The following is a 17,190-nucleotide window of genomic DNA, read 5'->3' on the forward strand; positions in this document are numbered from 1 at the left end:
TTGGCACCTTTCAGTGGGGAGGGGGGAACGGGTACCTGTTTCTGACAGGTACCCTTCCCCACTTCCCGGATATGGCGGCGCAGCGCCGTCCCTTTGTAAGCTCGGCTCCCTCCTCTGTCGCCGAGCCAATAGGAATGCGCAGCGCACTTCGCGCATGCGCAGTAGGGACCCGGACGTGAAGCCGCAAGGCTTCACTGCCAGATTCCCTTACCGGCAATGGCGGCGGCAGCACCCGACAGCTGATGGAAACATTGGCTGCGGTGCTGACATCGCTTTACTCCAGGACAGGTAAGTGTCCTAATATTAACGGTCAGCAGCTACAGTATGTGTAGCTGCTGAATTTTAATTTTTGGAGGCGGAGGTGGAACTCCGCTTTAAGGGAACCCCAGGCAGCCTCTTTAGGAGCTCTAGGGTTCCACAGAATCCTGGCTGAAAAATTCTGACTTTGGCTAACAGATTATAACGTTTTATGGAGGGAGGGTCCTAAACATGGCGCGTGCATGGAGTGTTTGCTAGGAGCTCTGAGTGACTCCCGCCATGTGATGAGGCTAGAGCTGCACACCCTCATCCATATACTGGCTAAAGCCTGTAAACTACCACCGACTTTCCCCTCTGACTTCAGTCCGCATGGTGACTCACCCACAACAGGGACCTGACAGCTCGGCTGCTTGCTGAGGAGGAAGCTGGAGGCAGATCCCGCCGGGCGGCGGGGAGAGAGAGAGTGAGACGCAGCGCAAGGAGCTGAGCGGGACTGACCGAAAGTACTGCAGCTGACAGAGGAATAAACATCCCAAACACAGCTACACGGAGGCCTGTATATCAGATGTCTCCCAGATAGACAGCCGGGGAAAAATGCCAGCCACCACACCAGGTCAGAGAGGAGTACACCTGGAGATCCGAGCAGACGGAGGCGGGTGAGTCACAAGAACCGTTGTCGCATTGCACTGTATTACACTGTAATACTGCATTACAGAAAACAATCAAATGCACTGATTGTCAGTAAAAGGATTCCCTGCTCAAAAGAGACAGGAGAGGAGGGACAAAGCCAGAGAGACCGAGCAATAAATAGTGTTATCTCTACAAATATTCACAATCAAGGACTTTCCTTAAGGGGGCACAGAGCTATAGAGGGCCTCCATGTCAGGGTGCCAGAAAACCAGACCACACGAAGATGCAAGTAAAATAAAGCAATTTATTTATGTAACAATAATCGGCCAGCAAGAGAGAGGAGCAAAATCAAGAACAGCCGGGGTCAAGTTCACAAGCGGGTAGTCATCCAAGCCGGGATCGAGTCCAGGAACAGGTATTCATCCAAGCCGAGATAGAGTCCAGAAGTGGTAGTCTGCCGAAGCTGGGTCGTCTGCCGATGCGGAATCCAGAGCTAGGAAGGTCGTCAGCCAAGCCAAGTCATGGACGGAGAAATCACAGAGACCAGAGGACTGCTAGCAGTGATTCACCTTGGAGCACAAACGCGAAGGCAAGGTCTACAAGTGCCTGTTCACATTTGTGCGATCACAGAGATTGCATGTAATTAAGAGCGCACTGCTCCTAAAATTACATGCGATCTCTGTGCGGTGCAAATTCAGCCATACAGTTGGTATGGCTGAATTCGTACCGCAATCGCACTAAAACACACACAGGACCCTTTTTTTTGGTCCGCAGCAGAATGGGATTGCATGGTGGTTCACACTAGTGCGATCCGATTCTGTGCGAACTTTCAGATTGCACTGCGATATGCGATTTGATCTGGGGGGGGGGCTTAAACTTTTAATTGACACCCCCAGCGTATCGCATATGGCAGTGTGAACTGCCAGGGATGTGATGCGGGAACACGCTGTATATTCACAGTGTTCCTGCATCGCAGAAATGTGAACCGGCACTAAAAGAGGAAAATTTGTTGATATCTGGAAAAGGTGGTGAGAATTTAAATGTACAAAGAGATATGCTGAATGAATGTGAATAGGGGGCAGAACGGGAGAGAAAAGGAGGCTTTGTGAGGTAGAGGTGGTAACGAGGGGAAAGGAGGAGGTGGACGGGAAGGAAAAATTATACATGTAAGAGTACTTTTTTTTTTTTTTGAATACTTTATGTAATTTGTAGAATGTGAAAATAATAAACTTTATAAAAAAAAATAAAGTTTTATGGAATAGCTTTTCTGTGTATATGACCTACTGCATTGCATATTTTACAGCGAGATGCCTTTGTAGTGTCGATAATTGTTAATTCTCATCTCTCCAGGCTGTATACAGATGGAAGGAGTCCTCATACCCTGCGTCTCACCCTACGACAGTTCTCACCCACCAATCGATATTTCAATCGGGAAAGTCGCCAGTGTCCTATCCCCAAGAATGTGATCCAGAATCCGAGCAGCGGTGAGCAACCCCTGGGGGGTGAAATGTGTTCAGTGCTCAGTCAGCAGATTCTGCATTTGTTGGCTTTGGCAGTTTTACAATGGAATTTGAGACTAGAGAGATGAGAGATTGACTTGCTGTGTGTCCTGGATTAGACTTTGCTTATTTCCAGGACAGTCATAAATAATCCCAAGGTTCTCTTCAAAAGGGAAACAAGGAAAGAAACAAAAATGTTTCTGAGTTTATGTTCGTGTCCTTGTTGCAGTTTTTCTTTTCTTCTTGTCTGGTGAAACTGTTGTCACCATTGCAGTAAGCTGACCATACATGGAAGAAGCTTTGGCCAAAAGTTGAGCTGTGTGTCGCCCTGTTGGCACTCTCCCATCTGAAACACTTAGGTCTGCAAATCAAGAGAGCAGGGCAGAAAATGGACAGGTGAACAGCAACTGCATCCAATCAGATACAGCCACTGTTTGGTTATTCTAAGGACTGAGAGTGTTGGCTTTCAGGACACAATAGCTGGCAGTGTAGATTCGTCCATCTTGGTGTTTATTTTAATTGGGGAACCAATAGATTTCTCCCATTCAGCTCCGCGGCTGTGTTTGACCAGCTTTAGCGAGGGGAAATCTGTTTAAACACTTGCCGACCGCCCGCCGCAGTTTTACTGCAGCAGGCTGGCTCGGCTGCGCGAAACGATGTAGCCCTATGTCGGTCGCACGCATGGTGCTAGGGGGCGAGCGTGCGCTGCCGCCAGTGTGCTTCTGCCCCCTTTAGGCAGTGGGGATGTTGATCAACGGGACCGGCAACCATGATTGCCGCCGGGCACCTGCAATCTCTCCCCGCTGAGAGAGAAGGATGGTCAGCTGTTTTAAACATAGGCGACTGTTCTTCTCTCTGAAATGATATAGGATCACAGGTCTCTGTGGTCATTTTACAAGCCCATCCCCCATACAGTTAGAAAACACTCCCCTAGGCTCACATTTAACCCTTTGATCACCCCTACGTTAACCTCTTCCCTGCCAGTGTCATTACAGTAACTGCATATTTTTAGCACTGATTACTGTAGTAATGTCACTGGTCCCCCCAAAAATGTCATGGGTCCGATCTGTCCGCCGCAATGTCACAGTCCCGCTGAAAATTGCAGATCGCCGCCATTACTAGTAAAAAAAAACCAAATAAATAAAAATGACATAAATCTTTCCCCAAGTTTGTAGACACAGTAACGTATGCGCAAACCAATCCAAATATGCTTATTGCGTTTTTTTTGTTTTTTTTTTTTTACCAAAAATATGTAGCAGAATACAAATTGGCCTGAAAGGATGAAAAATTTAGATTTTTTAATTTTTTTTTTGGGAATGTTATATAGCAGAATATAAAAAATATATATATTTTTTTTCAGAATTGTCGCTTTTTTATTGTTTATAGCGCAAAAAATAAAAATTGCAGAGGTGATCAAATACCACCAAAAGAAAGCTCTTCTTTGTGGGGAAAAAAGGACATACATTTTTTTTCGGTACAGTGTCGCACGACCGCGCAATTTTCCGTTAAAGTAATGCAGTGCCGAATCACAAAAAATGGCCTGGTCATTAATGGGGCAAATCCTTCGGGTCCAGAACTGGTTAATGGAGCTCCAAATAGCAATAAAAAAGTGTTGTAATCCTTCCCTATTCTATCTGGAAATAAGATAAAATGTTTTGGCTGGACACAATTTTACAATATTAGATGTCATTTGTTTTTAATTGCTTTGCTACTTTTTCTTTCGTTCATTGACGGACGCAGCTCCTTACCATTGGGTTATACTGCCCCCTGTAGGAGTAGGACACTAGGCAGAAAAATAATCTGGCTATGACTTTGGGCAGTCCCAAGGGATATACTCCCTCTCTCTGCAATAGGTGCTCAGTTTTTTTTCTGCCTAGTCAGGAGTAAGGACCTAGTTCCTTGCTGGGATCTCTGGTCCTGGTAAATTCTTTCTTTTTAGATAGAAATGTTCACTCTGGCTGGTTCAGCACTGAGGCTGGAATTCACCATTGCGCTGGTGTCACAAACTCTGACTGAGTAGGCTAAGCTTTTATGCCATGACCTGGAGGGCCAGCTCCCCCCTGCCTTCGCTGAGCTGGCGGACCAGCATGTCCAGGGGCTGCAGTTTATCTGTGATGCCTCTTTGAATGCGGCTCCCCTAGTGGCTCGGCTCTCTGTTTCAGCAGTGGTCCTGCGGCGTGTTTTTTGGCTTAAGAGGGCCTTGACTGATCTCCCCTTTTCTGGGGGATCGCCTGTTTGGGGCTACCCTGGATGACATCATTAAAGGTCTCACAGGGGGAAAGAGTACTTTTCTTCCGCAGGCTACTAAAGGCAAGGAGCCACGTCGTAGACATGGGCCTTCCTCCTCGGCTCATAAGAAGTTTTTTTGTCCCTCAGGGGTCACTGACTAGGGTTTGAAGCCTTTCAGGTCCTCCTCTGGAGCATCCAAACGGCTTCTACAGTCCCGCGGACAAGGCTCCTTCAGCATAAAGGTGTGCCCTCACCCGTATCGGGGGTGAGGGGGACGTCTTTGTTGGTTTCCGGACCCGTTAACTTCCCTGGTAGGTGGGTCCACAAAGTAATTTAGTCCAGCTACAAGATCGAGTTTCACTCTTGTAACCCGCCAATGTTCTTTCCTTCCAACTTCTGCCTGTCCCCAGACCGCCTGTCCGCTCTCATCCGATCTGATCCGATTCCTGAACAGATGGAAAAATAGGGTTTCCATCCGTCCAGATTTCACAGACAGGATCGGATACGGATGGCAGTGGGTGTCAGCGGAGGTGTCTCCGCTGACATACGCTGCCCCATAGAGCTGCATGGAGGATCCGATCAGATCCGCCTAAAAAACTGACAGGCGGATCTGATCGTATCGCCCGTGTGAAAGAGCCTTTAGATTTCATAAGTCAATATTCCATATGTGCTATGTGCTAGGGCCATAGCCATTTAGAGGGGATTGCAAAGATATTAGGGTATTACCATAGGTGTGCACAGCCTATTGCATTAGGATGTGCACCCCAAATTTCAAATACACATGCCTTTCTCTGCAGCCTCAGCTGCACTGTACAGTGAATGAATGAGGGAGAGTTCTGTGTTGAGCAGATTCCTCTTCATTCACAAACTGAAGCATAGTAAACACAGTTTACTATGCTTCAGTTATGAACACAGAGAGTTAGTGTGTTCATTTAGAAAAGGAAAGGGCTGGTAAATTACATATTGATTAGCCCATTCCCCCACTCTCCATCCCCTGCAGGCACTGGGGGAGAGGAGGGAAGCCAGCAGCAATGCGGTGGTGGGGCGCAATATGGGGGGGAAGCTTGGGCAGTAGGGGGAATCAGTACTGCACAGAATGATTAGGGTGTGCCCAGGCACTCCCCCTGTGCATGCCTTTGAATGTTACAAGGGACCTAACAAGTTTTTGTTACCAATGTGGCCTCAGTCCTTCAATCTGTTCATCTGCAAGTCTTGTGTCAAGTCTTCCTCCCTTCTGCCAGTGCTCAGGCCTGTATGTCAGTGGGTTTCCATAGACTTCTACTTGGGAATCTTCTCACTGATATACTCTGAGGATTTGACTGCTGCAAGATCTGTATGCGAAAGTGTTAAAATTAATGGATTGCTGGACGTGGGAACACTGAGCTATCCTCCTCTCCTCTTCTTGTTCATCTATTTTATTTATTTGCTCAAAGTTTTGGTTTAATGTTTGTTTTATGTTTTTTGTTATGTTTTTTCCTTTGGTAGAAAGTTCTTTCTCTTTTCTGATGGAACTGCTGATGAAACTGTTTGAGAAGATGATTGATGTTAAGTCACCCTTTCATCTCACCCTTCTAAATGTCTGCTTTTCAAACCTCAAGCTTGCTCAGTCTTCAAACTCGTCCCGAAACTCAATTGGATTTTACTTAACTCAAAAGAAAGCACCATCAACAGAGGCCAATCAGACCATCACGGTAAGAGGACAAGCATAGTAGACTGGGTGCTATGATGACTAAGTGGTTATCAGGCATTGAAGTATCTCAGTAGTATTTCTACCTCCATGCCAATATACACACCAGGGATGTCAGCCTGTCATGGTCCATTTTCAGGCCGAGACCAGTAGATTAAGCGGTAGATAGGCTCCCACAAACTCACCTGAGGGGTGAGGTCTAAGTCTTCACCACATGCTCCTGATGGTGGAGATGGTTTTTGCTGGGGTCGGGGGTCAGGCTCAGAGATGTGTAGCTATAGCAGTAGAGAGGCTCCCACTGACCAGCAGGATAAGTACACAAGCATAGTCAAGGAACAAGCCAAAGGTCCGTAATGAGTGGTAGTAAAGATAAGGAAAGCTGCAGCTATGCAAAGGAGAACGATATCAGCTGGAGAGAGCACAATAATCTGGCAAACATGAAGTGCAGAGAAATGGCTTAGATCAGGAAGTTTTTGGGAGCACCAAAGAGTTCAAGGTTTGGGAGAAACAAGAGACAAGGCAAGACTAGCCTAAAAGATCATATAGGGAGCTGTCCAGTATCTTAGGTGGTACAGCCAGCCACCACATAGGTAGCCAGTTCAGATCCGAACCCTGACACAGCTACAACAGCTAAGGTTCCTGTACACCTTATAATCATAAAACTCAAAGAGAGAGCTGGAGTCTGATAATAATCATTCACAATGCTTTATTTGGTAAAAGATAAGTGATCTGGATGTCCCAGATCACTTACCTTTCACCAAATAAAGCACATTGAAGGATTGTTATCGGGCTACAGCAATCTTCAAATTAAGTGTTTAGCAGGAGTTACTTTGTATTTCACGTTCTCAGTTCCCAGAAGGAACATTATGTATGGGAAGTTTTCCAGGTGCTTCAGTTTCCTTACATCAGCCTAAAACATAACAGTAGATTGACTGCATCTTAACCCAATTGGCTATAAACTGTAGATCTTGCATGAAGACATTATGTAAATGATATGCCCACTATATAATTTGTTGCTGCCATACAAATGCTGGTAATAAACAAAATTCATTTACAAACTGTGGGTCAAGTGTCAATGCGATAGTGTCAAGTGGCATGCAATAAGTCTGCAACAATGCAAGTCACTACATTATGGAAGGCAGCATTGTGCTTAACCTACAAGAGTGTATTAGGTTGGTCAGGCAGCCTTTGGATACTAGGGCTGTACGTCTATGTCTTTAGAGCACCATTCAGCAAGGGGGACTTGTTCATTGTAGTGGGCAGTAGAGGAACTATTATAAACTTAGACCAACGCTGTCAGTTTTAGGCAACTGCAGCCATTTTGGACAGTTCAATGCCCTGGTGTTGGGTTTTTTGGGGTGGAGAGGGAGCAGGCCAACTAGTGTTTGGATAGCAAAGTAAGTACTTGTTATTTAAAAAAAGAAACTATGGATACACGCCAGAAAACATTCCCTCTTGAATCTCCAGCTTCCTTCTATGATCCAAAATCATACACTCAAGTTTTTTGACCTTACATCCTGTCCTGGCGACCCCACGGGAAATTTCTCCAACAAGAAGACATCAGTAAAAACCTGTATGAAAATGTGAACCGTGTGATATGTGTCCACTACCTGCGCATATGGATAATATGTGAAGGTGGATAAAACCTACTATTTGTGAATAGACTAAGTGATAAATAATAATACTGCTGCTGGTTGTAAGACCTAAAAGGACTGAACATTAAATTATCGGAGAAACTGGTCAGCAAAAAAACTGAACGGTTAACCTGAGAAACCGCGCTTATATTATTATATTTATTATGAGCTATCGATGAGATTATGAGGAGTCAAGACTATTCCAGGTGGCTTTATTTTATGGTGGCCCCAGGTGGAGAATTCATGCTTGTGGTTTAAAGACCCCTATACAGTGCTGTGCAAGTCATACACTTACCTCTGGTAAGAAGCCCTTTGTACCGGTGGTGGATGGAGGCTCATTATCTGACACAGTCTGTGGGAGAAATTTTCTATGAAGAGCGATCCATAGGAGTGGGCACGTGTGATTCACAGTGGTGCTATGGATATTCTAATTTATGTGATTGTGATTGATGCTTTTTGGACGATTTTTCACAACACACATATTTGTTAATTTTTATTAGCATTCAAGAACTTGTTTGTATGAATTACTATATTTATATTTAATTTATGTTTCATTATTTAACTATTTATTATATATATATATATATATATATATATATATATATATATATATATATATATATATATATATATATTTATTCATGTATTTATTCAATTATTTATATTAAGCACGTTTAATATAAGCGCGGTTTCTCAGATTAGCCGTTCAGTTTTTTGCTGACCGATCAGTAAAAACCTGACAGAGGACATGACCCTTCCCCATATAGTCCAAATCAAAAATAAAGGTTTAGTGTGCTTGTCTTTGATTGAGTCAAAGCACTGAATTCTTGTGGAACTATGTGGCTCTTCGAAGAGACGTCTGAGGGGGGACATGATAGCAATTTATAAATATCTTAATGGGGATCCCAGCTTAAAAAAAAGCTGTTCATTCGAAGGGATTGCATGAGGACTCGAGGGCATACAATGCGATTAGAGGAGAAGCGTTTTAACCTCAGGCAACGTGGGGGGTTCTTTACTGTTAGGGCAACAAGATTGTGGAATTCTCTACCACAAGAGGTGGTTTCTGCGGGAAGTATGGTGGCTTTCAAAAGACTCTTAGACTTGCATCTCAAGGATCAGAACATTCAGGGGTATGTGAGATGATTACAGCCACACACACCTACACAGGTTGAACTAGATGGACTATTGTCTTTATTCAACCTCACCTACTATGTAACTATGTAACTATGAGACCCCAGTTTCCAAATATTGTTGGTATCCTTATGAAAGGAGATGGATGATGGAGAGAAATTTCTTTGCCAGCTTATTCACATGTGCTTGTTCATTCCATATTGAGTTTTTGAGCTCTGTAAACAATTGTTTGGAAAACGTGAAATAGAGCAGAGGGCTCAACCGCCTAGGTGCATATGAAAATACAGAGTATTCATATTTATTCATTACAGGTACTTGTATAGCATTGTCAATTTACGCAGCGCTTTACATATATATTGTCCCTGCCGTCAAGGAGCTTACAATCTAAGTTCCCCCACTCACATTCATACATACACATACTAGGGGCCAATTTAGAGCTAATTAACCTACCAGCATGTCTGTGGAGTGTGGGAGGAAACCCACGCAGGCACAGGAGAACATGCAATCTCCAGGCGGGTAGTGCCATGGTTGGGATTCAAACTGACGACCCCAGTGCTGCTATGCAGAATTACTAACCACTTAGCCACTGTGCTGCTCGTGCACTGTTTAATACAGTGCCTTGAAAAGGTATTCATAGCCCTTTAACATTTTCCACATTTTATCATGTTGTAGCCAAAAACGTAAATGCTTTTTTTTTTTTTAGGATTTTATATGATAGACCAACACAAAGTGGCACATAATTGTGAAGTGGAAGGAAAATTATAAATGGTTTTTACATTTTTTTTAACAAATATCTGAAAAATGTAGTGTGCTTTTGTATTCTGTCCCTTCACTCTGATACCCCTAGCTAAATTCTAGTGGAACCAGTTGCCTTCAGAAGTCACCTCTCTAGTAAATAGAGTTCACCTGTGTGTAATTTTATCTCGGTATAAATACAGCTGTTCTGTAAAGCCCTCAGAGGTTTGTTAGAGAACCTTAGTGAACAAACAGCATCATGAAGGCAAAGAAACACACCAGACAGGTCAGGGATAAAGCTGTGGAGAAGCCCTCAGAGGTTTGTTAGAGAACCTTAGTGAACAAACAGCATCATGAAGGCAAAGAAACACGCCAGACAGGTCAGGGATAAAGCTGTGGAGTTTAAGTTTAAAGCAGGGTTAGGTTATAAAAAAATAAATATCCCAAGCTTTGAACATCTCACGGAGCACTGTTCAATCCATCATCCGAAAATGGAAAGAGTATGGCACAACTGCAAACCTACCAAGAAATGGCCGTCCACCTAAACTCACAGGCCAGGCAAGGAGAGCATTAATCAGAGAAGCATCCAAGATGCCCATGGTAACTCTGGAGGAGTTGCAGAGAGCCACAGCTCAGGTGAGAGAATCTGTCCACAGGACAACTATTAGTCATGCACTCCACAGGCCTTTATGGAAGAGTGGCAAGAAGAAAGCCATTGTTGAAAGAAAGGCATAAGAAGTCCCATTTGCAGTTTGAGAGAAGCCGTATGAGGGACACAGCAAACATGTGGAAGAAGGTGCTCTGGTCAGATGAGACCAAAATTGAACTTTTTGGCCTAAAAGCAAAACTCTATATGTGGCGGAAAGCTAACACTGCACATCACCCTGAACACACCATCCCCACCATGAAACATGGTGGCAGCATCATGTTGTGGGGATGCTGTTTTTCAGCAGGGACAGTGAAGCCGGTCAGAGTTGATGGGAAGATGGATGGAGCCAAATACAGGGAAATCCTAGAAGAAAACCTGTTATAGTCTGCAAAAGACCTGATACTGGGGCAGAGGTTCACCTTCCAGCAGGACAACGACCCTATACATACAGCCAGAGGTACAATGGAATGGTTTAGATCAAAGCATATTCATGTGTTAGAATGGCCCAGTCAAAGTCCAGACCTAAATCCAATTGAGAATCTGTCGTAAGACTTGAAAATTTCTGTTGACAGACGCTTTCCATCCAATCTGACAGAGCTTGAGCTATTTTGCTATGAAGAATGTGCAAACATGTCACTCTCTAGATGTGCAAAGCTGGTAGAGACATCCCCAAAAAGACTTGCAGCTGTAATTGCAGTGAAAGGCGGTTTTACAAAGTATTGACTCAGGGGGGCTGAATACAAATGCACGCCATACTTTTCACAGATTTCTTCCACAATTTTCAAAACCATTTATCATTTTCCTTCCACTTCTTAATTTAGAAAATGTGGGAAATTTCAAGGGGTATGAATACTTTTTCAAGGCACTGTATTTACTGAATACCAAAAACTTTTTTTTTTTTTTTTTTTCCAGTTGTGACCAAAATAAAGAAAGAACACATGTACAAAAACACAATTTTCTTGAAAACCACTTACATTTTTAGTATAGCTTAGTTTATTGTGAAACTAAAGCCCCGTACACAGGCACAGATTGTTGGCCGTAAATTGTTGGCCAACGTCTGATCTGCCGATTGTAGGCTTGTTAGTATGATGCATCCGACAACCAACTGCGAATTTTCGGCCGAAAAAAATCTGGTGTGCAGGCTATAAAATTTTTGTTGGCCAACAAAGAACGGCCGATTGTTCCTCAGTCAGTACAGATTTCGGCAGACAAAAATCTGATGAGCAAGACTGGGCATGCTCAGAGAAGAAAAAACACACGGAAAGTCAACCATCACATGACATCACTTCTGAAGTTGGTTTTTGTTGGCCAACAAAAGTCCAGTGCAAGTCTAGAGCACATTTCAACCAACAAACACTGGACAAAAGTTGGCCAATCAGTTGGCCAACAATCTGTGCGTGTGTACGGGGCTTAAAGCTTCCCCTGTAGGCAAGAGACCCAAGTGTCATATCTCGTTTTTCTAATACACCTATTTTGTGATTCCAATACTGGAGGGTTCCCACTAAACCTAGTTCATAGTTTGGCATGTTTGGTACTCTTATAATCCCAAAACTGACCACATTTATGTTTCAGAACCAGAAGCTGTACACCTCTGATCTAACTCAAAATGTAGTATTTTTAATATTTTATCTTTTTCTAAATAAGGACTCTGGAGCAAAGGCAGAGGAGGATCCCAAAGACACAGATCCTTCAAACTTCTGTTCGGTGGAAGCGGATCACTCTTCTTCGCTACCTCTCCCTGACCACATAGACATGGACGTGTTCAGTCAGCTCCCTGAGGACATTAAGAAGGAGATCCTCTCCAGCCCACAAACTGGAACAGTGCACAAAACCAGCAGGACCACAAGACCGTCACAGTGTCCTAAAGGAATACAGAGTTTCTTTATGAAAGCCAGCTCTGGGCATCCACAGAGTTCTTGTACATCTGGAAGTTCTGCTGTACCTGAAATGCTGGTGCAAGGTCTACATTACACATTGGACTCCATTGACCCACCACTTTCCATAATGCACAGCTCATGTACAGACAATGATAGAGGAAACAGTGGGGATAATACTACTTGTGCCAGTTCCTCCTCTTACATTTCATGCAGAAACCAAATGAGTCAGCCCTGTGAAGCAGACATGGACTGTGCGGAATCCGGTGACAGCAGCAGGGTTTCCTTTTTTCCTAGAAGTGTGGATATGAATGTGTTTTCTCAGCTTCCAGATGAACTACAGAAAGAACTTATGGCTGACTGGAAGAACAAAGAACTTACTCCCAAAATTCCTGCCGTGAAACTGCAGGAGAAAGGGAAGAACGCCAAAGGTCAAAGGCCGAAATCTTCAGCAAAGTTTAACAACCTGCTAAAGTATTTTAAACCAGGTTAAAGTTAGCTGTTGATAAGGCTTTAAATGAGCCTGTCCTTTTCCCAAAGCAGGTCAAGGCAACAGGTCATTTAACCGACCCCTCCACAGTTACATATACTTTACCTTTCCTTTACTTCCCTACTGCTCTCAGTTCAGCCAGTGGAGGTGAGGAGAGAAAGCCATCTTTCATCTCCAAACCACAACTTGACGTTTACAAAGGGCTAGGGATGCACCGTTCCGATATTCGGATCGGATATCGGCGCCAATATGGTCATTTTAGATGGATCGGGGGATCGGTAACATTGACCGATCCACTGGCCGATCTGGTTTTTGCTTAGTAACGGCTCAGCCATCCCTTACTTGGTGCAGTAGTAGTATGGGATGGGAGCCGCTACTTCCTGTATAGGTCCGGCTCACAGGCGGAGTGATATCAGATGCACTCGGCCTGTGAATGGGGGAGCCGTATACATGAAGCAGCGGCTTCGCTCTGTACTGCAGCTGCTTGCTTTGTGTGTAGCTCCGGATCGGTTCCGGTATCGTCGAATTCACAACGCCAGATATCGGTATCGGCTCCAAAAAAGTCGGATCGGTGCATCCCTACAAAGGGCTGAGGACTTTATCCCCACCCCCATGTGGCAACCTTGGGTGCCTGACTGCAAGTACCAGCACCATCAGTTAAAGTATAACTAAAGGCAACATTTTTTTTAGTTTTGGATAAAATGCAGTGGGATTAGAATACCTGATAGTTTTTATTGCGGTCTGTGGATCTTGTTGGGGATAGTCACCCTCTCTATTTGTTCTGTTTAACATTATAAGTCAAAGTAAAAGAAAATTCAAAAACTTTGGGTTGTCCCCAGAAAAGTAATAGAGCGGGAGATCTTCCGGTGGGGACATTAGTTCTGGTGACCTGGGGGTCCTCAAGGAATTCCCCTAATTTGGAGTGATTTCCTCTGACTTCCTGTTTGGTGATGTCCTTAATGGGACACAGATGGCGAAAAAAAAAAAAAAAAACATCTGACAGTGGTTATAACCCTTCCTTTCTCTATCCATAATGGAAAAAAAAGTTTTGTCTATAATTCTATTAGATTTTTGTATTTACCAATTCCTATTAAGGATCATTGGTGATAGTGGGCTATGGGGAGGGACTTTTACTTGTATCATACTCAAGATATGTAACTACACATTTGTTTCTATAAAAATAGTTTTTAATTATATTGTTAAAAAACATTCAATCAAATACATTAACACTGGGACATACAAGACAAATTAAATATACAGAAATCAAAATATAATGGTGACAATTGACAACTTTAAGACATATAGGGTCCTCTTGCATCTTTAAGTGGTGCTACTCCTGCTACCACCTATGTCTTTGCCCGACATGTTTCGCTACACAAAGCTTCTTCAGGGGCAATTTAACCTGATAAGGATACCGTAAATGTCTATAAAACATCAATACAAGTTGTTACATAACACAGTATCATTTTCAACATGTTTCTCTATAGAAGACAACATCAGACCCCATGTGCTACCTCTCATGCAAAGTCCTTCACAGGCTAGTATGTTGTTAGGAAGTGCATGGCATGCATATACATCTCCCCGGCGAGTGTGGGGGCAATACAGAAAAGTAGGTTCAAATTATGTGTAGTCCATAGGGATGCTTGGGATAATTAGTACAAAAGGAAAGAAATGAGAAAGATAGGTATTACCCATATACACACTGGATGAAATATGATGATGATATTAAAGACATCTATAATAAAACACCTACCAATTGGTTTGATGGGGCGGATCAAGGTTCAATTGTATCAATTGGAGAGGGGGCGGATCAAGGTTAGATGGGCGTACTTGCGTTAAAGCTTACATATCTTGAGTATGATACCAGTAAAAGTCCCTCCCCATAGCCCACAATCACCAATGATCCTTAACAGGAATTGGTAAATACAAAAATCTGTATAATTCGGGATGTAGGTATCGAAAACTTATTTACAACCTAGAGCACAATCACATTTAGGTATAATTCTATTAGGAGAAATTGTTGCCTTGCCCTGAATGGAGAAAGCAAGAGCTCATTTTAAACAGGCCACTGTCGCCCGTTCATTTAGGGCAGAAAAAAATTGCCTACTAACAGTTACTAAGCACACTGTCACTCTGAGCTTGTATGAGCAAAATGATAGTGCCTCTCTAACCTGGGTTTTGTTTATATTAAAGAAAAGGTTGATGCTTAAACTTAACCTCTAAAGCTATGTTTCCTTAGATGTACATATTTAATTCTTTTTGACCTTTTTATATATAAAAAAAAAAAAAAACACTAATTAAATAAAAACATATTTTGGATGGGGGTGGTGCTAGAGATGGGGTGATTGACTATTTGTAAAGGACAGATTCGGGCTATTAGTTCTCAGACAGGAAACTGCTGCTGCTAGTAGACCTGTACTGTGGAAGGTCTGTCAATGAAAAGCAAGCGGAGGAATAAAAACTTTTGTACAAGAAAAGCAAGCTGAAGCTAAAGCACTAGGGACCAGTATTACCTGTTGTCTACCCCCTGTAGCTGAGCTTTTCCATATTACCTACTTGGCATGCCTTATTCTGTGCTGTGTCTCTGTGTGGAGGAGGCCATATTGGTTGAGTTTTAGCATTCTTGTATAAGAGCTACTCCATCCCAATGATTGATGGTCTGGTGACTGGTGGGATACTATTTAACAAGCATCAGGAGGAAACACCAATTCACAGAATGAATTAAATAGAAGCAGGGAGATCCTTGCACTGCAGCTCCTCAGGTACAGCTCCCTCTCCAGCAAGGAGAACAGTGAGCTGCACAGTAGTGACATCACCAAATCTGAGACTGCAGTGCCTTAGATCAGTGGTCCTCAACCCTGGCCTACAGGGCCCACTAACAGGCCAGATTTTAGGTATTACCTTGGGGAGATGCAGACTAGAGTACTGCAATCACTGAGCAGCAAATGATATCACCTGTGATGTATTTCAGTTAAGCAGACTGTGATTGTCTATTGTTGTGACTTAGATGATGATCAGATCACATTTTATGACCAATTTGTGCAGAAATCCATATCATTCCAAAGGGTTCACATACTTTTTCTTGCAGCTGTGTATGTGTATATATATATATATATATATATATGTATATATATTTTTATATATAATATATTTATATATTTAGTCTATATTGCAATTCTGCATCTAGCTGTTTGCTTGAAGAGAAGCTTTAAATGTTATTTGCTGAGAACAGGTTACACAGCATACCTAAAGTGAACTCTTCAATAATATGTCTTTTCAATCATTTTAGTTCTTGCGGATGGTGAAGCTTCACTCAGAGCTCCTGTGCCACCACCACTGGTGTTCAAAAATCTGTTATCCTAAGGGCTCTTTCACACGGAGCGGACCACATTGCGATCCACTCCGGCACTTTTTTTTTTTTTTTCACGGAGCGGATGACACTTGTGTCATCCGCTCCGTATGCCCGCATATCATCCCATCCGTTTGCGGATGATATACGGACATAATGTATGTCTATGGGCATTGCAGATGACACCGCTGACATCCGATTTTGCATCCTTTCCGTTTTTTAAACGGAACAAAAATAGGGTTCTGTTCCGCTTCCAAAAAACGGAACAGAACTGAAAGGATGAAAATCGGATGTCAGCGGATGGTCATCCGCTGACATCCGCAATGCCATTGACATTCATTATGTCCGTATATCATCCGCAAAAAAATAGTATGATATACGGACATGCGGAACGCCCGTGTGAAAGGGCCCTAACAATTGAAATACCCTTGGACCTTTCTGTAACAAATGTCAAAAATCTGCCCCATCATGTCTGCACTACAGAAAGAGGCCACATCACACGAGAGGGACTATTCTGCAGGTCAGGACTTAGGCGTTTTTTTTTTTTACAAAACCTAATATGGAATTTTAGGAAACAAAATAAAATTGACAGGCAGAACTTTTAATGCAGACTAATACTATGACACTTTCTGTATTAAAGTTTCTTACCTGCCTGTCTGCCCTATGCAAAGCAACTTAGTGTACAATTTCGGCACTGCCAAGATAAATGAACTCCTCTGCAGGCACAGGAGTGATGTCATCTCAGGTCAGCCAATGAAAGCAGCCGAAGATCAGTACTTGGAAGAAGGCTGTGGCTGAAGATGTCAGTGGTCGGCAGGGAGCTCTAGGACAGCTTAAGGCTGGTGAGTAGAGTTCTGCTTAAGGGCAATAGTCATTCAACTTGCCATCTGTCCCAGACTTCATTGTGTCATAGTGGTTAGATCAGGAATTTTGGGACAGGGTCGTTTCAGAGACTTTCACAACCCTCCTCATGCTCTTGAACAACCAACATCTGCCTTGACACATTCCAAAGGATGGCTGGATTA

General features: G+C 43.2%; 1 protein-coding gene across 2 annotated transcripts in view; it reads left to right on the top strand.

Moving 5' to 3' along the window:
- POLI (DNA polymerase iota) overlaps positions 1–12,896 on the top strand; it is a 42,960-nt gene extending 30,064 nt beyond the window's left edge. For both annotated transcript variants that reach the window (XM_082273989.1, XM_082273990.1), the window contains 3 exons: positions 2,239–2,372; positions 6,102–6,307; positions 12,097–12,896. In XM_082273989.1, coding sequence (XP_082130115.1) covers positions 2,239–2,372; positions 6,102–6,307; positions 12,097–12,819 — 1,063 coding nt within the window. In that variant the 3' untranslated portion in view covers positions 12,820–12,896. The remainder of the gene's footprint in view (positions 1–2,238; positions 2,373–6,101; positions 6,308–12,096) is intronic.
- Positions 12,897–17,190: the final 4,294 nt, after the last annotated feature.

This window comes from Pelophylax lessonae, assembly GCF_965119305.1.
Source record: "Pelophylax lessonae genome assembly, chromosome: 1".
NCBI classification, from domain to species: Eukaryota; Metazoa; Chordata; class Amphibia; order Anura; family Ranidae; genus Pelophylax; species Pelophylax lessonae.